The sequence below is a fragment of the Pezoporus flaviventris genome, unplaced genomic scaffold, assembly GCF_033815535.1.
Source record: "Pezoporus flaviventris isolate CSIRO_AGI_PZ_B2104156 unplaced genomic scaffold, CSIRO_AGI_Pfla_v1 ptg000116l, whole genome shotgun sequence".
In the NCBI taxonomy this organism is placed as follows: domain Eukaryota; kingdom Metazoa; phylum Chordata; class Aves; order Psittaciformes; family Psittacidae; genus Pezoporus; species Pezoporus flaviventris.
The window spans coordinates 2,598,688-2,623,957 of NW_026892664.1; the positions used below are offsets into that span (position 1 = coordinate 2,598,688).

The 25,270-nt window shown below is 47.0% G+C and overlaps 1 protein-coding gene and 1 pseudogene across 1 annotated transcript; one reads left to right on the forward strand and one right to left on the reverse strand.

The window, feature by feature from the left end:
- Nucleotides 1-6,268: 6,268 nt before the first annotated feature.
- LOC133282156 (olfactory receptor 8U3-like) lies at nt 6,269-7,223 on the forward strand (annotated as a pseudogene).
- A 6,954-nt stretch (nt 7,224-14,177) lies between these two features.
- LOC133282351 (olfactory receptor-like protein COR3) lies at nt 14,178-15,110 on the reverse strand. The gene has a single exon (XM_061478372.1). It carries the CDS (start codon nt 15,102-15,104, stop codon nt 14,178-14,180), a length of 927 nt encoding a protein of 308 aa, XP_061334356.1. The 5' UTR covers nt 15,105-15,110.
- Between the last annotated feature and the right edge of the window lie 10,160 nt (nt 15,111-25,270).

Below are 25,270 nucleotides of genomic sequence, written 5' to 3' on the forward strand. Positions count from 1 at the left end.
TGTGTGAATATATAGCAAAACACAATATTAAATGCATTCTAAACTATATATATATAGCACAGTATATTCTTGTGTTAAATGTCAACACCAACACACACAATACTAGTTTTCCTTGCCTCAGTTTAGTTGGGGTCTCAGTGATTTGTAGGGTGGGGAGGGCCCAGCTGCTATGGGCTTTTCCCAGGAAGGATGGAAACCCAAGATCTAAATGGATGAACTGATGTTTTAATGCAGTTATGGAGCAATGGGATATCGTGCGTGAGCCAAGTGAGTGAAATGCAAATTCTTCAACAGGTCTGTGTTTGGAACCAGGCTGCTGAGTTAAATCACAGTCAAATTGGGCTTTGCCACTTCTTTTCAGGCAGCTGTGGAACTTGACCCTTTCAGTTTTCCTCCTCAAGTTCTGCATTTCTCAAAGCCTTTAAGAGAATCTCTAAGGAGTTTTCTAATTTATACCCAGAGTGGTTTGTTAAAAACAAAGGCAAGAATGTTATCAGTAGAATTTGCCGCAGGGGAGTTGCACTTTGGTTTGAGGCAATGGGGATTAAAGAAACAATGGGAAAATTGAAGGTAATGGAAAAACCCAACCAAAAGTCTTTTTTTCCTATGCAAGAAGTCATTCCTGGCACAAACTGCAGCTCCCCCATATCTTGGTTGCTATAAAATCACAATGCCACCAGGGGAAACAGTCACCACAGGGTTTCCCCACACACCCAAAACTTCCCTATTTCTTTAGCAGCTCATCACTCAAAGGTGAGAGATGTCCCTGATCCAACTGTGTTAACAAGCTCCACTGGGAATGGATTTGGAGCTGATGGGCTGATAGGAAGGAGAAGGCTTGGCTGAGTCCTGGATGGAGATTTTCCACCTGTGGTCACTTGACCTGTGGCTTCCCCAGTGGGAAAAACACTCTTTAATCCAGGGGAAAATAACCCAAACAAGGATGTGACCCTGGCCAGCACTAAGAAATATTCTTTTTTTATACTTAATTCTTTATTTGTACTTTATTCTCTATCATTTACGTTGTATTTTTTATTATATATATATTTTATTTTATATATATATTATATATATTCTTATTCTTTACTCTTATTCTTTGTTCTTACTCTTTACTAAAGTTACCAGCCTGACGCTGACTCTTACTGTTGCCAGCAGGACATGACAGTATCCACGTATGCCTGCTTTTTAGGTGTCCATTTCCCCTTCAAAGCTGTATTCATCTACTTCTGAACAAAATCCATTCCTTTTCCTCTGTGATTTTTGTTCCTTCTTGGTACCATTGCTCTCTGCGGTCACCTCCAAGAGGTGCAAAATGGTCACAGGAGTCCCTTTAGGTATCAAGAGGCAGAAGTTTTGAAATAAGTGGCTAGAAAATCATGGATCGGGATTTCTTATACAACACCACCACCTAGTGGACATTGCTGGGAATAGCCACTCCTTTGAGATAAAAACTTTCTCTTATGTGCTGGGAAGCTTTGGGTAGCCAAGTGGCTTGTTCTTACCCAAGAAACTGAGAAATAATAGATAAATAAACTAAGGCCATCATGTTGCCTCTACAGTTGGCTGATCCTATGTAGACAGTTTATTTCCTGACCCTGTTAAAGCAATGTCAGATAGTTTAAAAGCTTCAAACAAAGTCCCCTCACATTTAGAAATGATGCTTTAAAACCCACTTTTCCTAATGCAGTTTTTGGCTGAGGCTTCAGGTTGTATGAAATGTAGATTATTGTAGAATCATAGAGTGGTTTGGGTTGGAAAGGAGCTTGGTTCCAACCCCCTGCCATGGTCAGGGACACTACACACTAGACCATGTCATCCAAGACCCGGTGTACAACCTGACCTAGAACATTGCCAGGCATGGGGCAGCCACAGCTTCTCTGGGCACCCTGTGCCAGCGCTTCAGCACCCTCACAGGGAACAGCTTCTGCTTTACATCCAACCTGAACTCCCCCTGTTTCAGTTTGAACCCATCACTCCTTGTCTTGTCACTCCAGTCCCTGATGAAGAGTCCCTCTCCAGCATCCTTGTAGCCCCCTTCAGACACTGGAAGCTGCTCTGAGGTCTCCACACAGCTTCTTTTCTCCAGGCTGAACAGCGCCAGTGTTCTCAGCCTGGCTCCATACAGGAGCTGCTTCAGCCCTTGATCATCCTCATGGCCTCCTCTGCACTTTATCCATGTCCTTCTGTTGTTGAGGATATCAAATTCATTCTGCCTTTTAAATGTTTTTTCTCTTAAATATTCTGTGCTATCCATACACAATTTGAGGTGCTAATTCATGGTGTTTTAAATGATTCCTTTCTCCATCAGTTGTTTCCTCTAGATCCACAGATCCCTCTCAGAAAGTATCCCCATTGCACATCTTTACTCCTGACGAAGCCATCCCAGATTTTATAATGAAAGCAAACAAAACCACATCAGATCTCAAAACAGGTAAGGTCTCAACCTTTATCCCATGGAGGTGAAGGATTTAATTCCTTGTTGTTGATGTATGTAAATCACACCCATCATCACCTAAATAATCCCACGGGAGCAGCTGGGCTTATTTAGGTGCTCTCTGATGCTGAATTAAATGGGTGAGGATGCCTATAGAGTAACCAAGTTCATGGGTTACTGGTAGATCCATCCTGGTAACCTGCATGGGGTAGGAAACCCACCTTTTGTTACAGAGCATTAAGTGCTAGGCAGGAATAACCAGGGTCATTCCCTACTAGGGCTTTCTGGGAGTAAAGAGGTGATTTCTGTCCTTTCCTGGAAGGCCCTGCAGCCCCCTCTCATCTTTGGGAGCACAGTAAGGGAAGGATTTCTGATTGAAAAGTAAAGGCAGCTGCATCAAAATGAAAAAGAAGTGCTTTTATTTTTCCTTCTAAGTAACAGCATGAACTGAGATAAAGGAGAGCTGGATTTCACCTACACAGAGGGTTGAACGCTTCTAAGAGTGCTTTTCAAGAGGTAATCTTGTTTTTGAATACGGATATGACACACTACATATTGCTATGTACTAAACCAGGTTTGGGGATTTTTGAAGGCTGGATAAAAATCTTAAAGGGGCTGATATTGTTCAAATAAGACCTTCTGGTGCCATTAATTTTAAAACCTGTTGGGTGTATCCTGACCTGGCTCTTGGGAGCCCTTTGGGCTGACCCTTGCCTGGTCTGACAGCTCCCTGCCAGTTAATGTGTAATCCCCTGACTTGTTTTACCCCTGGCTCTGTGAATACCACAAAGGACAAGGCTCTGGAAGGACGGGTAGATGCTGCATGGGAGAAGACAGAGCAGCATTACCCTTCTAGTTGGAGCCTGGAGAAGCTGGGAGTATTAAAACCCATTTCAAGTGGATCTGAGAGCAAAGAGGAAGAAATCCCTGATATGAAAACTTTGCTTTGTCCTGTGGCATCCACAGGATCCACAGGCATTGTAGCAAACCTTACCTCCTCTGCTTTACTTCAGGGCAGCAGAAACCATCCCCTTGAGGAATCAGAGGGATGCTGGTGCTGTGAGCATGGGCTCTTTTGTTTCATATTTTAAACGATCCTTTTCTTCACTCATTAGACAGTTTGTGCTGTAAGACTCTCGAAAGAGCAGGTAACCAAGCAGTGTGTTATAACTTCGTATATCTGGCACCTTCCCCTTGTTCCTGTACTGGGGATCTTGAGGATAACATCCAATATGATGGCTTTGGACTGCCAGACTGGAAATTGAGATGAGTTCTTAGGCAGAAGCTGTTCTCTGTGAGGGTGCTGAGGCGCTGGCACAGGGTGCCCAGAGAAGCTGTGGCTGCCCCATCCCTGGCAGTGTTCAAGGCCGGGTTGGACACAGGGGCTTGGAGCAAGCTGCTCTAGTGGAAGGGGTCCCTGCCACGGGAAGGGTTGGAGCGGGATGAGCTTTAAGGTCTCGTCCAACACAAATAAATCTGGGATTCTATGGTTCCATGAGAGCAAGGTAACTGCTACCTAACCAGGAGGTTATGCTGCAAGGTTTTGCTTGGCTGTAGGATCATAACAGCATCTGGATGTTCTCCTATCCATAATGTCAAGAGTTACATCTTGGATAACACTAGCAACAGTCTGCTTGGTGAGTCCTAGGGCAGCTTGTTGAAAGCTTGGCCAAAAAACATCTTACCAAATCGGAGTAGGAAAGCCACAAATGGAGGTCCTTTCCCCAGGAATACAGGGATAAATATTCAGTTAACTCTTCAGTAGAGTGTGGTCTCACAACCTTCATGAATAATATCTAAACGAGGGCGGCAAGGTATGGGTTTTCAGTTTAATTTATCTCCATTCCAGTGAGTGTGCTCAAGCTGCAGGGAGGTGTGATTGCTGGGGGGAAGCCGTTGTGTATAGCACAAGCTGCAGCCTTAGACACATCCCAGGTTTCATATCTGCCCTTGGATCACTTCAGACCAAGCACTTGGTTTGTCAAGCAAGAAAAAGCGAGGGTGAGCCTTTGTTAATTGTGAGCTTCAGGTCAATTGTCCCCTGGCAGGAGATGTGTTTGTCTGGGCAGGTGGATGCTGCCTCAGGGAGAGGATTGAGCCCCAGACCCAAACAGTTTGATTTTCATTACTTGGCTCACATCTTCCAGCTCCATGGTGATGGTTCAGGAGCTGCTTTGCCTCCGGCATCTCTATGTGAGCAGTGAAAAGCAGCTCTAAATCCCAATTAATAACACCAGGAGACCACATGCGTTGCTCACAGGACGTCTGAAATGAGGAGTCTGGCTCTGGAGGTGGACCTCACCCCTTCAGCAAAGGGCCATCGAATAATGATGACTCTTAAGCATGGCTCTGCTTGTCAGATACCAGCCACGTGCACTCCTGCTTTGCTCTCTGGTGTAACTCTGTCAAGTGATGATTAATGTTAGGCAGGAAAAATCAATGAGGATTTATTCTACCTGTCGTAAGCTGTGATTTTTGGAGCTGCTGATTTCTCCCAGGGAGAATTTATCTTTGATCAAGCCTGAATGTATCTTTTGTCTCCAAGTTAGGCATCGTGTCTAAAGCAAAGTGAGACAAGAAATCCTGGCTCTGCACCATCCTACCTTAAGGAAAGCCACATTTGCTCTCAAAGAGCTCCTCCTGGGTCACAGAGAACAGCTATTTATTCCTCATGCATCACACTAGATTGGCAGCACCCAAAAGATGAGAAATAATTGCCTTTCCCCAGCAGTTACTCAGGAATTCAAGGACTTCCATGTGTCAATGGCTTGAGAGGAACTATGAAGAACCGTACAGTTTATTCATTCTGGTGTTGCCCTCCCTCCTTTGCCTTAAAATATCTACTTGCTTCCAAGTGTGTTGGTGGTGGTTGTGGTGCTTAGCCAAGACTGGGCTTGGGAACTTGGTGTTTTCCTCTGTCAGAATGAATTTACCTTATATTGATTTATATATATGTATGTGTGTGTATATATGTATATATACACACTATCCTGACTTAAAGTGGTGTAACTGACTGATAGACAAAACCTGACATTCTTAACATTATTGAGGGATTTGGGCCTATTCCACATTTCAATTTCAAGACATAAAGCAGGTAATCCCAGGCCCAGCCACAGGTTAGGCAGAGAAGAGATTCAGAGCAGCCCTGCGGAGAAGGGGTGTCAGTCGATGAGAAAATGAACATGAGCCAACAGTGTGTGCTTGCAGCCCATAACCCAACCATATCCTGGGCTGCATCAAAAGGAGCGTGACCAGCAGGTCCAAGGAGGTGATCCTGCCCCTCTGCTCTGCTCTTGTGAGACCTCACCTGGAGCATTGTGTGCAGTTCTGGTGTCCTCAACATAAAAAGGACATGGAACTGTTGGAACAAGTCCAGACAGGGCCACGAGGATGATCAGGGGACCGGAGCACCCCCCGCATGAAGACAGGCTGAGGAAGTTCAGCCTGGAGAAGAGAAGGCTGCGTGGAGACCTCAGAGCAGCCTTCCAGTATCTGAAGGAGGCCTATAGGGATGCTGGAGAGGGACTCGTCATTAGGGACTGGAGTGACAGGTCAAGGGGTAATGGGTAAAAACTTAAACAGGGGAAGTTTAGGTTAGATATAAGGAGGAAATTCTTTCCTGTTAGGGTGGTGAGGCACTGGAATGGGTTGCCCAGGGAGGCTGTGAATGCTCCATCCCTGGCAGTGTTCAAGGCCAGGTTGGATGAGACCTTGGGTGATATGGTTTAGCGTAAGGCGTCCCTGTCCACGCAGGGGGGTTGGAACTAGATGATCTTAAGGTCTTTTCCAACCTTGACGATTCTATGATTCTATGAATCTCCTTATAGGTTCAATATGGTTGAAGATAATTATACGTCCCCCTCTGAGTTTATTCTCCTGGGCTTCTCAAACAGGGAAGACCTGTGGGTGATGTGCTTTGTCTTATTCCTTGCCATCTATGTGGTTACCTTCATAGGAAACCTGGGAGTAATTGCATTAATCAGAATGCATTCCTGCCTACACACCCCCATGTACTTCTTCCTAAGCCACTTGTCTCTCCTGGATGTCTGCTACTCCTCTATCATCATCCCTCAAGCCTTGCTCAATGTTCTAGTGGAGAAGAAGGTGATTTCCTTCATTAGATGTGCCACTTAGCTCTTTTCCTTTGCAACCTGTGCCACCACCGAGTGCTACGTGCTGGCTGCTATGGCTTACGATCACTACGTGGCCATTTGTAACCCCCTTCTCCTACTCCATGGTCATGTCCCAAAGGATTTGCATTGGGATGTTGGCTGGTGCCTACTTAGCTGGAGTGATCAGCTCTACCATACACACAGTTTCCATATCTCATCTCCCATTCTGTTGTTCCAAGATGTTCCATCACTTTTTCTGTGATGGACCACCACTGGTAGCCCTCTCCTGCTCTGACACCCCTGCCATCGAGGTGACGGTTGCTGCCGTGGTGGGGTCCAAGGTACTGAGCTCCACGGTCTTCATCCTCATCTCCTACTTGTTGGTCCTTTCCACTGTCATGCGGATGCGGTCTGTGGCTGGTCAACGCAAAGCTTTCTCCACCTGTGCCTCTCACCTCGTCTCCATTGCTTTGTACTATGGCAGCTCTCTCTTCATGTACCTGCTCCCCAGCTCCAGCCAGTCCTCGAAGTATGACGAGGTGGTCTCCATGCTGTACTCTGTGGTTGTCCCCATGCTGAACCTGCTCATCTACAGCCTAAGAAATGGAGATATGAAGAACGCCATGAGGATAGCAAAAAGTAGAGTCCTCTGCTCTTTGTCCATTCATGGTTCCTAGTCAGCTCAAAGGAGAGGGCTACCCTGCCCTGGTGAGGAGAACAAGCAGGCTGGGTATTGCACCTTCAAGGATGGCTGGATATTGGAGATTGAAAAGGATGGTTGGATATAGCACCTTCAAGTATGGGTGGATATAGAACCTTCAAGGATGGGTGGATAAAGCACCTTCACAAAGCAGGAACTAAACATACTTGGAATCATGACACCTGGAAAACACGCTTCTCCTTAAACCAAGGCTACATTCTGTGCTGGCATGGACAGGACTTTCCCTGGCTGCAGCCTGAAACCTGACAGTGACTGTGTACTGGAAAGAAAGTTGTTGTCCAAAGTGATTGTTACTTAAATATTACTTGAAATTAATATATTTTATTATTTAAATGTTATTAAACATAACAATAAACTTTATTACAGGCTTCAGAGAGCAAAAGGGAGAAGGTGGTGGCTTTGCCCTCCTGGCATCAGACCAACTGGTACCTGAGCTCATGTTTTATATTAGGAAATGCTTTCTGGTGTTATTTCTGGTTTTAAGGAAATATCAACTGATATTTCCAGGTATTTCAACTCCAGACCACAAGGTTTGGTCACGTGAAATGACAGAGGGGATATTGAGGTGAGCTGTTAAGTAGAAGTTGCTCCCTGGGAGGGTGCTGAGGTGCTGGCACAGGGTGCCCAGAGAAGCTGTGGCTGCCCCATCCATTGGACACAGGGGCTTGGAGCAAGCTGCTCTAGTGGAAGGTAGACAAAAGTAGACAACTACAAGTGTGCAGCTCTCTTCATTTTAGGATAAGGGGGGACCTTATCACTTCCTACACCTGCCTGACAGGAGGACGGAGCCAGGAGGGGCTGGGCTCTGCTCCCAGGGAGCAAGGGATGGGACAAAAGGAAATGGCCTCAAGCTGCACCAGGGCAGGTTTAGATGGAGCTGAGGAACAATTCCTGCCCCAGAGGGTGCTCAGGCATTGGAACAGGCTGCCCAGGGCAGGGCTGCAGGCACCGGCCCTGCAACTGTTCACAAACCCTATAGACAAGGCCCTCAGTGCCATGGGTTAGGGGTGGCCTTGACAGTGCTGGGGAACAGTTGAACTTGGTGAGCTTAAAGCTCTTTTCCTTTTTGCTCTCCCTTTTGCTTGGCAAATGAGAATAAACAGAGAGTGAATTCTACCGTTCCACTGGATCAAACTCTATTTCTAGACAGTGTTGTTAAATTTATTGAGGGCCTTAAGAAAAGGACAAAAACACCTTTAGCAAGAGAAATAGAGATGACAGCAAATAAGTGTGATGCCATGCAGGCAGTATTTCTAGGTTTTGATGTACAAACCTAATTCAATGATTTCTAGCACCATTCACCTCATTTCATTTCAGACAGCAAAGAATTTCAGTGGAATATGGTAAATTGTGTGACCACTACTATGAATGAAGGTGCTTTGAAAGTGTTTTAAGACGTGATAGTGATGAATCCACACCAAGGGCAGAAACTATAAAGGAATCCCCATCCACTGCTCCACGCCTTTGCTTTTGAGCTCCCTGTTGGCAGCAACAGAAGCCATGATCTCCATGGCAGCCTGATCACACCAGAGCACAGGAGCTGTGGTGTTGCTCATCAGCCTTCAGACCTCCTGTGTGGCAGCCCATGGATTCCCGTACCGATGGCATTGCCTGCCCTGATGTCTCTCCTGTTGCTTTCCTTCACAGAGAGCTGATTGGTGATGGGCAAACATTGCATACATAAACCACCCCAAAATACTCCAATGTGTGCATTACCTCAGTCCATAGACCTGCAGCCTCTGCCAGGACCATGGTGAAACCCGGAGCCACGGCTGAGCTTTAGGGCTATCCTAGACACACATAGTAACCTAGGCTGGAGGGAGAAGCTCCATGGCTGGATTCAGTTAAGTCTGGATCAAAGTGGTCTTCTCATTTCTTAACAACACACAACTCACAGGCACCCAGGGTCAATCAGCTGAATCCTGCTTTGTTCCCAAAGCTTCCTGATAATTCCCTGGTTATTATTTAACCCAGCCAACGGTTGTTTTCCTGCTGAGCCTTGGGGACAAGCAACGGCAGAGGTTTCACACCCTTCTTGGCCCCTATTTCAGTGTTTGGTTACTCTTACAGTGGGGTTTTCCCCCTCCCTCTGTTTCTAACGGGAATTTCCCATGCTGCAAAGTCACAATAGGAAATCTGAGATTTAACCTCATCTGCAAGATAATGCACATGGAGAACTTGCTGGTGGCATCAAGTCAAAAAGAATGTGACACCATTAATTCTTTCATGCATCCTTTCTCTGTTTCTAAAAGCATAGAATCATGGAATAGGTTGGCATGAAGGGAGCTTAAAGCTCACCCAGTTCCTTTTCTTAAGGCCCTCAATGAATTTAACAACACTGTCTAGAAATGGAGTTTGATCCAGTGGAACGGTAGAATTCACTCTGTTTATTCTCATTTGCCAAGCAAAAGGGAGAGCAAAAAGGAAAAGAGCTTTAAGCTCATCAAGTTCAACTGTTCCCCAGCACTGCCAAGGCCACCACTAACCCATGGCACTGAGGGCCTTGTCTATAGGGTTGTGAACAGTTGCAGGGCCGGTGCCTGCAGCCCTGCCCTGGGCAGCCTGTTCCAATGCCTGAGCACCCTCTGGGGCAGGAATTGTTCCTCAGCTCCATCTAAACCTGCCCTGGTGCATCTTGAGGCCCTTTCCTCTTGTCCTGTCTTTTGGATTAAAACAAACTGAAAATAGGTTTGAGGGGGCAACTGATGCAGTTTGCCCTCCAGGAGGCCTTCACATCCTGACTGGAATTAGTTTAATCCACACAAAACTATTCTGAGATGCATATACCATGGAGAGAGGGTGCATGGTACAAGTCCTTCTGATGTTCAGACCTGCTCTGGACCACATCCATCCTCACCAGCTGTCCTAGGATGTGATAAAACATCCTTTTATTCCAAACCACCCAAGAAGGGACCTGATTATCTCATAACTAGACAATGAATTTCAGATGTTGAGTCAGGTGACCCCATTGCCATGCTTATTCTCCAATCCCAAATACATAATGGTAGGAAAATCACATTTATGAAAGCCAGGAAGACATGGAGGATGGATGTAGTGGACTACAACTTGCCTCAGTTTAAGAGTTTAAGAACATTTTTAACAGGTGAAGAACTAAAGAGAGACACAAATAAATCCATCCCAAGACAACTAGTAACAAGAAATTCAATGTATGAAGTGTCCTTGAGGAGGCTGAAAAGTGAAGACAAATGCAATGAGCTTCCCCTGCTCCTTTTATTAGGGGTCAAAAGCAGGAAGGGACAAAGCACCCCATTAGCAAGTACCACATGATCTGCACATGCCATGAAGACAGGGATGTGTCTTTAAGGGGAGAGTAGGACCAAGCTTGCATGGGCACAGAAAGCCCTCCAGCAGGCTCAAAATCCAGGCTTTCACAATACAAGCAGTCACAGCTGTTTCCATCACAAGTGATGCTGCTCACTTTGCCAAAGCAAGAAGTGGTCCTTGGGGACCAAGCACCCTTCCAGGAGTCATCAGCTTTAACAAGACCTTCTGGGGTTTACCAAGGAAGTTTCCTCATCACCACGAAAGCTTCTCAGAAAACTTGGATGTGATTTCCCTCACTCTTCATAACAAGCCATCAGATATTAATTAGCTGTGTATAACAAGAAAGAAACTTTCTTCTTTGCTAACAACAAAGTTCACTTCTACAGCTGCTTTGCTTGACAGAGATGGTTCATGTCCAAAGCCATTGAGCTGGAGGGTCAGTGTGTTGGCATGTTTGTGTATTAAGGACAATTTCATGGGCCTGGATCATAGAATGCCAGAGAAGTTTGTTTTGGAAGGGACCTTAAAGCTCCTCCAGCTCCAACCCCTGCCACGGGCAGGGACACCTTCCACTGGAGCAGCTTGCTCCAAGCCCGTGTCCAACCTGCCCTTGAACACTGCCAGGGATGGGGCAGCCACAGCTTCTCTGGGCACCCTGTGCCAGCGCCTCAGCACCCTCACAGGGAAGAGCTTCTGCCTAAGAGCTCATCTCAGTCTCCCCTCGGGCAGGTTAAAGCCATTCCCCTTGGCCTGTTCCTACAGGCCTTGGTCCAAAGCCCCTCTCCAGGTTTCCTGCAGTGCCCCTTATGGTATTGAAAGGCCACAATAACATCTCCCTGAAGCCCTTTTCCCCTGTTGCTGACCATTTCAGTCCTTTACCACACTCCTCACTGTTCCTCCCCATCTCCTTCCTTTCCCTTTTTGGGCACCGCTCCCTCAGGCTCTCCTTTGTCTGGAAAGCCACACACTGGAAAGAAATCACATCCCCAGTGTAGAATCTACACATTTGAAACCCAACTATTGAAATCCTTTCCAATCAAAATGGATAAAATACATTCTCCTTGTGTTGACATTTTAAACTTACCAGCTATGGGAGACATACCAGACATCTCCAAAGAGGAGGGCACTCACCCTCTTTTAGGCATGACTTACATTAAAAACCAAACATGAGTGTCTCTCCTTATCTATTTATGAGACAAAGTCCCATTACAGCTAAGGAGACTCAGGCCAATGCAATCAGCAGAGCTCATTCAGATCTCTTCACCTGAAGCAATGGAGGTGTCTGCCTTGCAGTGAGAGGCATGAACCCCACCAAATCTCCCTCAACACTAAAGGGAGCTGATGAACCCAGTAAACACATAGGGGTGACATGGTGCATTCAAAAGTAAGGAGATAAGTGCTTGCCTAAGGACATTTGAGGTGATTCCTAAATCCAATCACTAAGTACCCAAAAAGGGGAGGTAGCTCCTACCCAGCATTTGCTCAGCTGCCTTTAAATGAGATTTAACTACAATGAAAGCAGCTCCACCTGAGAGTGGGGAGCTAAAGCCATTAGGAGCTCCTCAGCAGGAATGCCAGAAGCCAGCCACCTCATTGCCTGCTCATCATGACCCAGCAGGAAGATGCATTGCAATGCTGGCTGCTGCTTCTGCTTCCTAGAACCTCACCTGGTGTTTGCTCTCCTGGTCAGATGATAACTCCATTGAAGGCAATGGCAGCCCTTAGACACAGCAAACCACCGGTTTCCTTAAACACACACAACAAGGAGGAAAAAGCTTTCCCTTTTGAGAGCAGCACCTCCGAAGTGAAGCCACGATGAGCAGAGCGATAGGGTTGTACACACAGACTTGTGTTTTTGAGAAACTAAGAGCTCATATTCCTGTTTAAACACTTGGTGATGGTGAAGGAGAGAACAGCTGGACATAAAGTCATTGAATATTGTTGCAGAAGGCACCAGAGAGACCTTGTTGTGGCCTTTCAATACCTTAAGGGGACTACAGGACACCTGGAGAGGGGCTTTGGACAAGAGCCTGTAGGGACAGGCCAAGGGGAAATGCTTTAACCTGCCTGAGGGGAGACTGAGATGAGCTCTTAGGCAGAAGCTCTTCCCTGTGAGGGTGCTGAGGCACTGGCACAGGGTGCCCAGAGAAGCTGTGGCTGCCCCATCCCTGGCAGTGTTCAAGGGCAGGTTGGACACAGGGGCTTGGAGCAAGCTGCTCTAGTGGAAGGTGTCCCTGCCCGTGGCAGGGGGATGGAGCTGTGTGAGCTTTAAGCTTCATCTGGGTTAAATAATAACCAGAGAATTATCAGGAAGCTTTGGGAACAAAGCAGGATTCAGCTGATTGACCCTGGGTGCCTGTTAGTTGTGTGTTGTTAAGGAATAAGCATACCACTTAGATCCTGACTTAACTGAATCCAGCTGTTAGCGTAAGAACTGACGCATAACCACCGGAATGGTTATATGAGGTGCTTTATTGCAGCGCTGGGAAACCAGGGGCACGCTCCCAAATCTGGCTTCAACCCCGTTACATCGCGCTCACTATTTATACACTAAAAATGTCGTCACTAATACATATTCAACACAGATTACATCATTGACTAATACATATGCATCAAGGATTGCCACATCAGTCTATTACGACATCAGCCTCTTCTGCCCTTGCGCAGCCCCCCTCTGGTGGTCGTCCTGATGCAGTAAGGAGTCTTCCTCAGGTCATCCTGTTCACTTTTCTGTTCTTTGGACATGTCCCAATCATTATGTGGACGCCAGCATTCTCTTATTTTCACTTGACTACTCCTGGTATCTTCGTGAGTTCTGCTTCGGTAGAGTTTCACAATACTCCCCTGGATCCACCCATATACCCTTCCCCATATATGGCTATGTTAATTGCTTATCGTTATAGCTACCATTGTAATATTTAGTTATAAAGTAACTAAGATACACAATAACAGGATTTCAACTTGTTCTTAATACAAAAGAAACCCTCAACTGATTAACAGATTTTCAAATATAATCATCTTTTCTCTTTGTACTATTGTTTCAACGCACAATTTCACCTATTACTAACACAGCCATGGAGCTTCTCCCTCCAACCTAGGTTATTATTGTGTCTACGATATCCCTAAAGCTCAGCCATGGCTCTGGGTTTCACCATGGTCCTGGCAGAGGCTGCAGCTCTATGGGCTGAGGTAATGCACACAGTGGAGTATTTTGGGGTGGTTTAGGTATGCAATGTGTGTCCATCATCCATCAGCTCTCTGTGCAGGAAAGCAACAGGAGAGACATCAGGGCAGGCAATGCCATTGCTCCAGGCTGCCATGGGCTGCCACGTATCAGGTCTGAAGGCTGCTGAGCAACACCACAGCTCCTGTGCTCTGGTGTGATCAGGCTGCCACGGAGATCATGGCTTTTATTGCTGCCAACAGGGAGCTCAAAGGCAAAGGTGCGGAGCAGTGGATGGGGATTCCTTGATAGTTTCTGCCCTTTGCTGGGTATTAATCACTATCACGTCTTAAAACTCTTTCAAACTGTTTGCAGAAAACCCCACAATGTTGTTCAACCAAAACCAGAGCATCTCCCCCAGTACATCCATTCTATCTGGTCCTAAACTTACAACAATTAAGATCATTTTATTTTTGTGAGCTTCCTCAAAGCCTCCTTCACCTCCTTATTCCTCAGGCTGTAGATCAAGGGGTTCAGCATGGGAGTCACCACAGTGTAGAGAACCACAGCCCATTTATCTGCTGCTCTTGAGCTGTCTGAGCTGGGGAATAAATACATAAAAAAGCATGCCCCATAGAAGATGCTGACAGTGGTGAGGTGGGAGGTGCAGGTGGAGAAGGCTTTGCGCTTGCCCTCGGCTGAATTGATGCTCAGGATGGTGGGGATGATGGCCACGTAGGAGAGCAGGATAACCAGGATGCTGGACACACCAAAGAGAGATGCTGCAGTGGTCAGGATGATGTGGCTGAGGGTGGTGTCAGAGGTGGAGAGCGAGATGAGAGGGGAAATGTCACAGAAGAAGAGGTCGATGGTGCTGGAGCTGCAGAAGGACAGGGTGGACATGCTGATGGTCTGTCCCACGCCATTGGTCAGCCCCAGGAGGTACGAGGCAGTCACCAGCTGGAAACAGCACTTTGGGGACATGACAAGGGGGTACAGCAGGGGATGGCAAATGGCCACGTAACGGTCATAGGCCATTGCAGCCAGCAGGAGGCATTCAGATACTGCAAAGATATCAAAGAGAAACACCTGAGCCACACACCCAGCATAAGCAATGCTCTTCTTCTCTGACATCAAGTCAACCAAAATCTTGGGGGTGATGATGGTGGAAGAACAGAGGTCTACAAAGGCCAGGTTGCCCAGGAAATGATACATGGGGGAGTGGAGGTGGGGGCTGGCCCTGATTAAGATGATGATGCCCAGGTTGCCCACAATGGTGATAACGTAGGTGAGCAGGAAGAGCAGGAACAAGTAGACCTGAGTCACCAGGTCCTGTGTGAAGCCCACCAGGCTGAACTCGGTCACTTGGGTGCAATTGCTTTGTGCCATGGGCTGGATGGTGCTTTGTGTGTGAGCTCCTGGCTGGGGGTTTCTTCTCCAAGAGGCAGGGATGTCCCAGGTGGAAAAGGCTCTGTGTGGTGGGAGCTGCTCAGAGACAGTCCTGCAGGATGGAAAGGGAGAGTTCAGGCACAGATCAATGAGGAAGAGCTTGGTGAAAGTCCTGTGCCAGCACAGGTAGAACAAAGGGGTGCTCAAGCAGTTAAACACCATGGCACAACGTGGTGCCTGCTCCTGTGGCTCACCTTGAGATGTTGAGCAATGACCACTCTGGAAAGCAATGGGGAGGTTGCACACCCAGGTAGCTTTACCTTAGCGCTGCAATTCATTGCCTGTGATAGTGCTGAACCTGGGGCTTGGAGACCATCCGGCTCAACCTGGAACACAGAGAAACATGGTGCTTTCGCAGTGTAGAGCTGATCCCTCATCCTCTTTTGGGCTTTTCCCAACCACCCACTTCCTCCCTCTCTGCTTGAGTTTCTTCCTAACTGGAACGAATTCCTGACCTATGGAAAGTGCAGGTTGGACAGGGCAACCTGCTCTAGTGGAAGGTGTCCCTGGCCATCACAGGGGCTTGGAAGTGGGTGAGATTTAAGGTCTCTTCCAACACAAGCCATACTATGATCCGATGCAACCTTACACAGTGGTTAGTATTGGTTTTCCCTCCCCCTTGACACACTCTGTCAGATCTAAAACATTTTCATGGTTCTTTAACCTTTCCCTTGAGTCTCCAACAGAAATGGGCAATCCCCAGAGCTCAGCAATCCCTACTTGCACACATGTTTTGGGGAAAAAAACTCACCTTTTGGAGCTGCCTCATCTCAGCAATGGGGAGCACCCTGAATGTCCTGTACAGGAAAGCTTCTGGTGCTCATCCAGGAAACCTTTTTTGCTCAGAGGTGAGGAAGCCTCCTGAGGGTGCTCTCCACCAGGGTGATCTCCAAACCTGCCTTCTCAGCAGCTGCATGGGGAGCACACAGCACAAGCAGTTCCTTGGGAAGCCCAGAGCATCATCAAGAAGCCCACAACCCTGCAGCAGGGCAGGAGATGAAGACAGGAGCTGCTGGCTGTTGGCAAGGGAGAACCACAGGAGAATGATGGGCTGAAAGATGCTGCCCCTCACTTACATCTCAGCTCTGTCTCTGCTGCCCTCCTCATGCTCTCGGAGATGGATGTGAAGATGAACGTGCCTGGAGCTGTGCAGGGAGCCTGGGAATGAGCCAGCATCAGCAAACCCCCTTTCTATTTCAAGTGATGTGGGGATGTGGGACTGTGAATCTCTTTGTGCCCCAGGAGGTGACAAAGCCCAAAGCAGGTAATTATCTCTTCTCTGTGCTGCTTGGTTTGGAGAAGAAATGTACCCAGAGGAGATGACCTCAGCTTGAGCAAACAACAGGGCTTTGGGCTCCCTTAGAGCAAGGCACAGAACAAGCCCACCTTTGACATCCACTTTTGGAGCATTTCGGAGGCAGTTACAGCTTCACAAGGGCCATGGTTGACATTATCATGGCAGGGAGCTGAGGGGAACCTCGCCAATGGGAGCTGGTACCAGGGTCCATCAGCAATCCCAGCACCACAGGCAATGAACCAGCTTTCCACCCATCTTCAATTCCTTGTACTCAAACCATAGCTCACAAGTTTGGCTGCAAATGAGCCAACAGAAGATCGTGGTGACCTTGCTAACGACGAGGTAAATGCTGTCCTCTACTTCTTGTCCATGCAAACATCAATGCTCACATCACCCAAGGCACTCGGGCTGGTCAGGCGTGACTTGGCCTTGGTACCTCTGTGCAGGCTGCTCATGGGCACCCTCCTGTCCTTCTCTGCCTGGACAGGGCTTCCTGGGGAATTTGGATCTTAACCTCAGTGGGCCTGAGGCAGCCCCAGTCCTTGTGCTCTCCTTGATGATGTCATTCACCTTCTTCCACCCATCATGCTGGAAGCACAAGAGACAAAGGAGAGCCTGAGGGAGCGGTGCCCAAAAGTGGAATGAAGGAGATGGGGAGGAACAGTGAGGAGTGTGCTAAAGGACTGAAATGGGCAGCAACAGGGAAAAAGGCCCTTCTGAAGGGTGCTTTAGGGTTGCCCTTGTCACTGGTGGCTCTGATGAATGCTCCCAAGCCCATCACAGAATCCCAGAGAGGTTTGTGTTGGAATGGACCTTAAAGCTCATCCAGTTCCAACCCCTGCCATAGGCAGGGACCCCTTCCACTGGAGCAGCTTTCTCCAAGCCCCTGTGTCCAACCTGGCCTTGAACACTGCCAGGGATGGGGCAGCCACAGCTTCTCTGGGCACCCTGTGCCAGAGCCTCAGCACCATCACAGGGAAGAGCTTTTACCTAAGAGCTCATCTCAATCTCCCCTCTGGCAGGTTCAAGCCATTCCCCTTGGCCTGTCCCTACAGGCCCTGATGAAGAGTCCCTCTCTTATTCTATCTGAGTAAGTTGCTTCACATGTTGTGTTCTCTTTTCTTGAGGGAATTGTCCAAATGTCTCTATTTTTCATGAAAACTCCATCGGAAACTTTGATTAAAAGCTTATAAAGTGAGCATTTCACTTCACACCAACCTATATTCGATTTTGACTGGTTGCCATTGCATTCATTCATTATTCATCACAGTTCTTTGCAGAAGACAACGGTTTCCAAAGGTGCTTATTTTAAACCACAAATTTATTCAGTTTGTCATTATACAAGTACATGTTCTTCCAACAATTGTACAGTTCATTAAACAGAAATGGTGTGTTTGGATTAAATGTTAAAAATCCTCCATCTACTATTTCATTTAGAGCATCTTTCCCCTCAATAATGTGATGACATACAGAAGGGGATGTGACATGGTCAAATCCACAAAGCACAGACCTGGTACTGAACATCCAGAAAGGAAAAGATGTAAAGACCACACATCCCAGGAAGATTTTAGTTGGGACATACTTCTGGCCACATGCTAACCTATGTGTGCCTATCACAGGTCCTTAGCACTGCTCCAGCTCACTTACGTGGGATAAATGTATTGGATGCTCATATCAGGTATCACAGAATCCCAGACTGGTTTATGTTGGAAGGGACCTAAAAGCTCTCAACTTCCAACCCCTGCCATGGGCAGGGACAATTTCCACTAGAGCAGTTTGCTCCAAGCCCCTGTGTCCAACCTGGCCTTGAACACTGCCAGGGATGGGGCAGCCACAGCTTCTGTGGGCACCCTGTGCCAGCACCTTGGCACCCTCATAGTGAAGAATTCCTTCCTCAAATCCAATCTGGATCCCCCTGCTTCAGTTTGAACCCATCACCCCTTTTCCTATCCCTACACTCCCTGATGAAGAGTCCTTCTCCTGCATCCCTGTAGCCCCCTTCAGACACTGGAAGCTGCTCTGAGGTCTCCAAGCAGCTTCTCTTCTCCAGTCTGATCAGCCCGAGTGTTCTCAGCCTGGCGCAATACGGGAGCTGCTCCAGCCCCTGAGCATCCTCGTGGCCTCCTCTGGACTTACTCCAGCAGCTCCATGGCCTTCTTATGTTCCCTGCAGAGAAGGACCTGGGGGTGCTGGTCAATGAGAAAAGGACCATGAGCCAGCAGTGTGTGCTTGCAGCCAAGAAACGAACCGTATCTTGGGCAGCATCCAAAGGAGAGTGGCCAGCAGGTAAAAGGAGTCGATCCTGCCCCTCTGCTCTGCTCTTGTGAGACCTCACCTGGAGCACTGTGTGCAGTTCTTGTGTAGTCAACATAAAAAGGACATGGAACTGTTGGAACAAGTCCAGAGGAGGCCACGAGGATGCTCATGGACTGGAGCACCTCCCGTATGAAGACAGGCAGAGGAAGTTGGAGCTGTTCAGCCTGGAGAAGAGAAGCTGCGTGGAGACCTCATAGCAGCCTTCCGGTATCTGAAGGGGGTCTATAGGGATGCTGGCGAGGGACTCATCATTAGGGATTGTAATGACAGGACAAGGGGTAACGAGTTAAAACTGAAACAGGGGAAGTTTAGGTTGGATATAAGGAAGAAATTCCTTCCTGTGAGGGTGGTGAGGCACTGGAATGGGTTGCCCAGGGAGGTTTTGAATGTTGTATCCCTGGCAGTGTTCAAGACCAGGTTGGACAGAGACTTGGGTGGCATGGTTTAGTGTGAGGTGTCCCTGCCCATGGCAGGGGGGGTGGAACTAGGTGATGTTAAGGTACTTTCCAACCCTAACTATTCTATGATTCTAGTATTCTATAGACACCAAAACTGTATCAGAACTGCAGGGGATACCAGAGCTGTATTGAAACTTTGGTCCTTCCCTCAGATCTTCAAGCTTGCTTGGGATGAACAGTTATGAACCAGGCAACGGAGACAGTGGTCACTGCCTTACTTCAAGGCTGAGCCACCTTTTTGTGGGAACTACTTTCATTTAGCACAATTTAGACACAAAACACCATGGTGCTGTCTCAGTCCTGCTATTAAATAACTGATACTTATTTGGATGAATTATCCAAGACTCAGTCTACGCTTAAAATCACCAGAACCTGTTTGAAGGAACCATTCATTCCCCAGACTCCTTCTGGCTGCATCAACACCTCCAAGACCAGTTCTCCTGCAGAGACCTACCCAGGAAGAAAGGCCCAGGACAGTTTGCTTTGTATTTCCCCATCTATCACACACCTCTTGCTTTCAGTGTTTCCCTGAGGAAGCCCTTTACATCCACAGAGATCATCTAATATTGCATTGAAGGGAGCTGAAAACAAACACAACAAAGCATCCTCTGTGTGGATGGTTCGCGCTGGTCATGGGGAGTCCTTTTCATCAGATGCATTTATTTCCATACACTTGACTAGTGATTGTACAGCACTTTGGTCAAAACCATTGGCTCAAAATGTGGCTGCTTTGATGATATATCAGGATGAAGTCATATTTCCCAGTCTTCATCTGAAGAATCCTGAGTGCCGGTGTGTCCTGAATGCTTCTCCTAGATGAAGAGATATTATAAAACCCTTAGGAGAAATATTAAATGATAACCTTGTCCCAGACATTTAGAAAAGTCAAAGGATGGGGCAATGAGAGGAGAAAACTGAGCTATGAAAGCGTGGGGAAGGAAGAAAGAGAAGAATGTAGATGGCTTTAGATGTTTCCAATGTCAACCTGTTTTTCTGCTGGAAGGCACCAGACTGACAGTTGGGGAGATGCACTGGAGGAGGGTAGAAAAGGATTTCTGTGTGGTTTTGAATGTCTTTCTTCCCCACTGAGTACTGGGCTAAACCGAAGGCTTGTGAAGTGGGAAAATCAGTGTAACAGAGGGAGAAATAACCCTCAACCTAATTTAGAAAAGAAGAATAATTTAATTAAAAGATTATTGAAAAGAACTACATGAATCCGGAAAGAGGCACTGAGAATACCTGGGTGTGCTTGTGCAGGGTGAATAATGCAGCTTGAAATCCCAGAAGCAGACAGCTGAGTACTGCACTTGCTCTATCAGCTTCGTCAAGATAGCCAGGCAAGCAGCACCTTGGTTGTTCAGGGGAGAGGAAGACCCCTGATCCTCCCGCTCACCTGCACTCAGGCTCTTTACACCCCTACTTAAATTCTCAGCTGAGCAGAGGCTCAGATATGACTTGTCCCCATTTAGCACAAAGGCTTTGTTGACCAACAGACTGTCAGAGCTTTATTTCTTAGAATCGCATCCTAGTTTGTGTTGGAAGGGACCTCAAAGCTCATCCAGCTCCAACCCCTGCCACGGGCAGGGACACCTTGTACTAGGGAAGCTTGCTCCAAGCCCCTGTGTCCAACTTGGCCTTGAACACTGCCAGGGATGGGGCAGCCACAGCTTCTCTGGGCACCCTGTGCCAGCGTCTCAGCAACCTCAGAGAGAAGAGCTTGTGCCTAAGAGCTCATCTCAGTCTCCCCTCTGGCAGGTTCAAGCCATTCCCCTTGGCCTCCTGCAGGTTTTTTGTAGCCCCCTTCGGACACTGGGAGCTGCTCTGACGTCTCCACACAGCTTCTGTTCTCCAGGCTGCACAGCCCAAATGTGCTCAGCTTGGCTCCATACAGGAGCTGCTCCAGCCCCTGAGCATCCTTGTTGCATCTCTGGACTTGCTCCAGCAGCTTCATGTCCACCTTGTGTTGGGGACATCAGAGCTGTATCAAATCCTCTTGCCCTTCCCGCAGTTCATCATTGAGGAAATGCTTATAAATCAGGCAATGGAGACAGTGGTCAGTGCCTTATGTGAAGTCTGAGCCTCTTTTTGTGGGCTCTAATTTCATTTAGCACAATTTAAACACAAGACACAATGGTGCTGTCTCAGGCCTGCTATTAAATACCTGATACTTATTTGGATGAATTACTGAAGGCTCAGGCCTCGCTTAAAACCACCTGAAGCTGTTTGAAGAGAACCATTCGTTGTGTTGGCTTCCATACCCTGCACTTGCTGTAATAATGACCAGTAGTGAGCTATAATGACCAATAATGGCCAGTAATGCTCAATTCCGTAATCACATATTCCACATATTCCTTCCTTACCTCCACAGTACTGAAGAGCTCCAAATGTGCTTTCAAACCCTGCATAGATGTGGCAGCAGCTTTCGCTCCCACAGCCTCCTCAGAGCCCCCTTCACCTCCTTGTTCCTCAAGCTGTAGATGAGGGGGTTGAGGGTTGGGGTGAGGATGCAGTAACACAGCGACACCAGCTTTGCCTGATCCCATGAGGATGCCTCATGAGGCTGGACGTAGGTGAGGATCGCAGGTGCGTAGAAGATGGTGATGGCAGCCAAGTGGGAGGCGCAGGTAGAGAAGACCTTCAGCCTCCTCGTGGCCAAAGGGATCTGCAAGACGGTGTGGAGGATGTAGGTGTAGGACACCAGGATCATCAGGAGAGAGACCATGCCGTTAAACGTAACACTGGACACCAGCACAAACTTGTTTCTGTGGGTGTCTGAGCAGGAGAGCTGCAGGAGGGTGGGCAGCTCACAGAAGAAGTGGTTGATGCTCCTGGCCTGACAGAAGGACAACCTCCCTGCCAGCGTGATGTGCACCAGGGAGGTGAGGAACCCGATGGTGTACACCAGCACCATCATGCCATAGCAACGCGCCCTGGTCATGGTAGTGGTGTAGAGCAGGGGCTTGCACACAGCCGTGTATCGGTCGTAAGCCATTACCCCATAGAGAAAGCTCTCACAGACAGCCAGAGCCACGAAAATATACATCTGGGCAAAGCAACCCCAAAAGGAGATGTGGCTTCTCCCCAGCAGGAAGGTCTCCAGAGCTTTTGGAATGATAGCAGAGGAAAGGCAAAAATCTATGCAAGATAAGTGGCTCAGGAAGAAGTACATGGGGATGTGGAGGTGGGGGTCAGTGTTGATCAGCAGGATCATCGTCAGGTTCCCCAGCACCATTAAAACATAGAGGGATAAGAAGACTGTGAAGATGGTGTTTTGTAGCTCTGGGGCATCAGAGAAACCCAAGAGGATGAAGCTGGAGAGAACCGTGAGGTTTCCTGTATCTGTCATTTCAACAAGTTGATGGATTTGGATTGAAATGAAAGGAATCAGTGAAATACATCCCTTAGAGATAAATAATGTGGAAGTTTAGTTGGAGTATAATCCACAAAGTAAATGCAATGGAAAATGGTGTATTTGTAATGGTGTATTTCTGTGTGTAGCCCAAGATCTGAAGTCAAAGAGGTGAATGAGCTCATTACACAACCTGAAATTAAAAGAGAATAATTCTACGATGATTGATATACACTGCACTAATGAAACACTGGGAAACATCATGTCTATCCAAATGTAATGCAATAAAATCAAATTAGTACGTCCACAAATGTGGAAAACAGAAAACATTTTGTCTTTTCTGATTTCTGGGAATTTTAAGGACCTTTTTTTCTCTCTTTTTCTGTATTTTTCAGAGTGGATCAGTGCTCTTCTGTAGATTCATTACTTGTGCTGCATCCTTTTCATCACAACACAAAGCCATGTACTTGAAATTTGCTTTAAGTTCTAAGTTTATCTGCTTTTGAGGGACTCCCACCCTGCATAATGTTAAGGGAAAGCAGTGGTCTTAGCTCTAGCAGAGCTTTCCTGTGATTGCAGTGAGCTGCCTATGACCAACCCAAATATGCATCTAAGGGTGTAAAATATATCATATATAAACCAAAATTTTAAGGCTTTAGCTTGGATATTCTCCACAATTCAATTCCTCTGCAGATGAATTACTTGATGGAATATCAATCTATGAATGGCTACATCAGTGCTAAAATACCCCTAAATCTGTTGTAGATGGGGTCAGGAACGTGGGTTTTTGAAGCAAAGCTACCCCGTACTAGCGCACGTTTATTCAAACCACATACTATCATAGAATGCTTTGGGTTGAAGGGACCTTAAAACTCATCCAGTCCCAGCCTCCTGCCAAGAACCCCCACCCTGCATAAAGTTAAGGGAATACAGTGGTCTTAGCTCTAGCAGAGCTTTGCTGGGATTGCAGTGAGCTTCCTATGACCAACCCAAATATCCATCTAAGAGTGTAAAATACAAAATATACCATATATAAATCAAATTTTTAAGGCTTTAGCTTGGATAGTCTCATGCTAAAATATCGCTAAATCAGTTGTAGATGGGGTCAGGAAGGTTGGTGTTTTTGAAGCAAACCTACCCCATACTAGGGCACTTTTATTCACATCATCGGATATAAGACAATATTTTGGGTTGAAGGCAGGTTAAAACTCACCCAGCTCCAAGCCCTGCCATGGGCAGGGATGCCTTCCACTGGAGCAACTTGGAGCGGCTCCAAGCCGCTGTGTCCAACCTGGCCATGAACACTGACAAGGATGGGGCAGCCACAGCTTCTCTGGGCACCCTGTGCCAGTGCCTCAGCACCCTCACAGGGAAGAACTTCCTTAAGTCAAACCTGAATTTCTCTGTTTTAGTTTAAACCCATCACCCCTTGCCCTATCAATACAGTCCCTGAAGAAGAGTGAAATTCAACATGTCATCAAAGCATGGGAGAGGTAGCATGACCAGGGTCAAACTGGACCCACCACCCATCAAACCCTTTTGTACCTGCTTGGTTAAAGAGGAAGGTAGTGGTGGATGCAGTGCCTACAGCTCCTCCTGGAGACCATGCGATGGGTTGAAGGAGAGATGCTTGGGAGCAGGATGCTCCAGGCTGGCTGGTGGAGGGGTTTTATCTCACAGGAGACATTACCTCAGAGGCTTGTATTGTGCAAACTGTTCTCCCAAAGGACCCTCCTCCCTCAGATAATTAGTTTGATTTGATCAGCAAAACAACCTCTCAGTTCCTCTCTCCCCAGACTCCTTCTGGCTGCATCAACACCTCCAAGACCAGTTCTCCTGTAGAGACCTATCCAGGAAGACAGGCCCAGGACAGTTTGCTTTGTATTTCCCCATCTATCACATACCTCTTCCTTTCAGTGTTTCCCTGAGGAAGCCCTTTACATCCACAGGGTTCATCTAATATTGCATTGGAGGGAGCTGAAAACAAGCACAACAAAGTATCATCTGTGTGGATGGTTTGTGCTGGTCATGGGGAGTCCTTTCCATCACATACATTTATTTCCATACAGTTAACTAGTGATTGTACACCACTTTGGTCAAAAGCATTGGCTCAAAACGTGGCTGCTTTGAGGATATATCAGGATGAAGTCAGATTTCCCAGTCTTCATCTGAAGAATTCTGAGTGTTGGTGTGTCCCGAATATTTCTCCTAGATGAAGAGACATGATAAAACCCTTAGTAGAAATATTAAATGATAACCTTGTCCCAGACATTTAGAAATGACAAAGGATGGAGCAGATAGAAGAGAAAACCAAGGTATGAAAATGTGGGGAAGCAAGAAAGAGTAGAATGTAGATGGCTTTAGATGTTTTCAATGTCAACCTGTTTTTCTGCTGGAAGGCACCAGACTGACAGTCCAGGAGATGCACTGGAGGAGGGTAGAAAATTATTTCTGAGTGGATTTGAATGTCTTTCTTCCCCATTGGGTACTGGGCTAAAACCAAGGCTTGTGAAGTGGGAAAATCAGTATAGCAGAGGGAGAAATAACCCTCAATCAAATTCTGGAAAGAAGAAAAATATATAATTCAAAGATTATTGAAAAGAACTACATGAAGGCAAAAAGAGGCACTGAGAATACCTGGGTGCGATTGTGAAGGGTGAATAATGCAGCTTGAAGTCCCAGATGC

Excerpts from the sequence above, each read along its gene's own strand:
- LOC133282351 (XM_061478372.1), bottom strand. The coding sequence starts at position 15,104 with ATGGCACAAAGCAATTGCACCCAAGTGACCGAGTTCAGCCTGGTGGGC.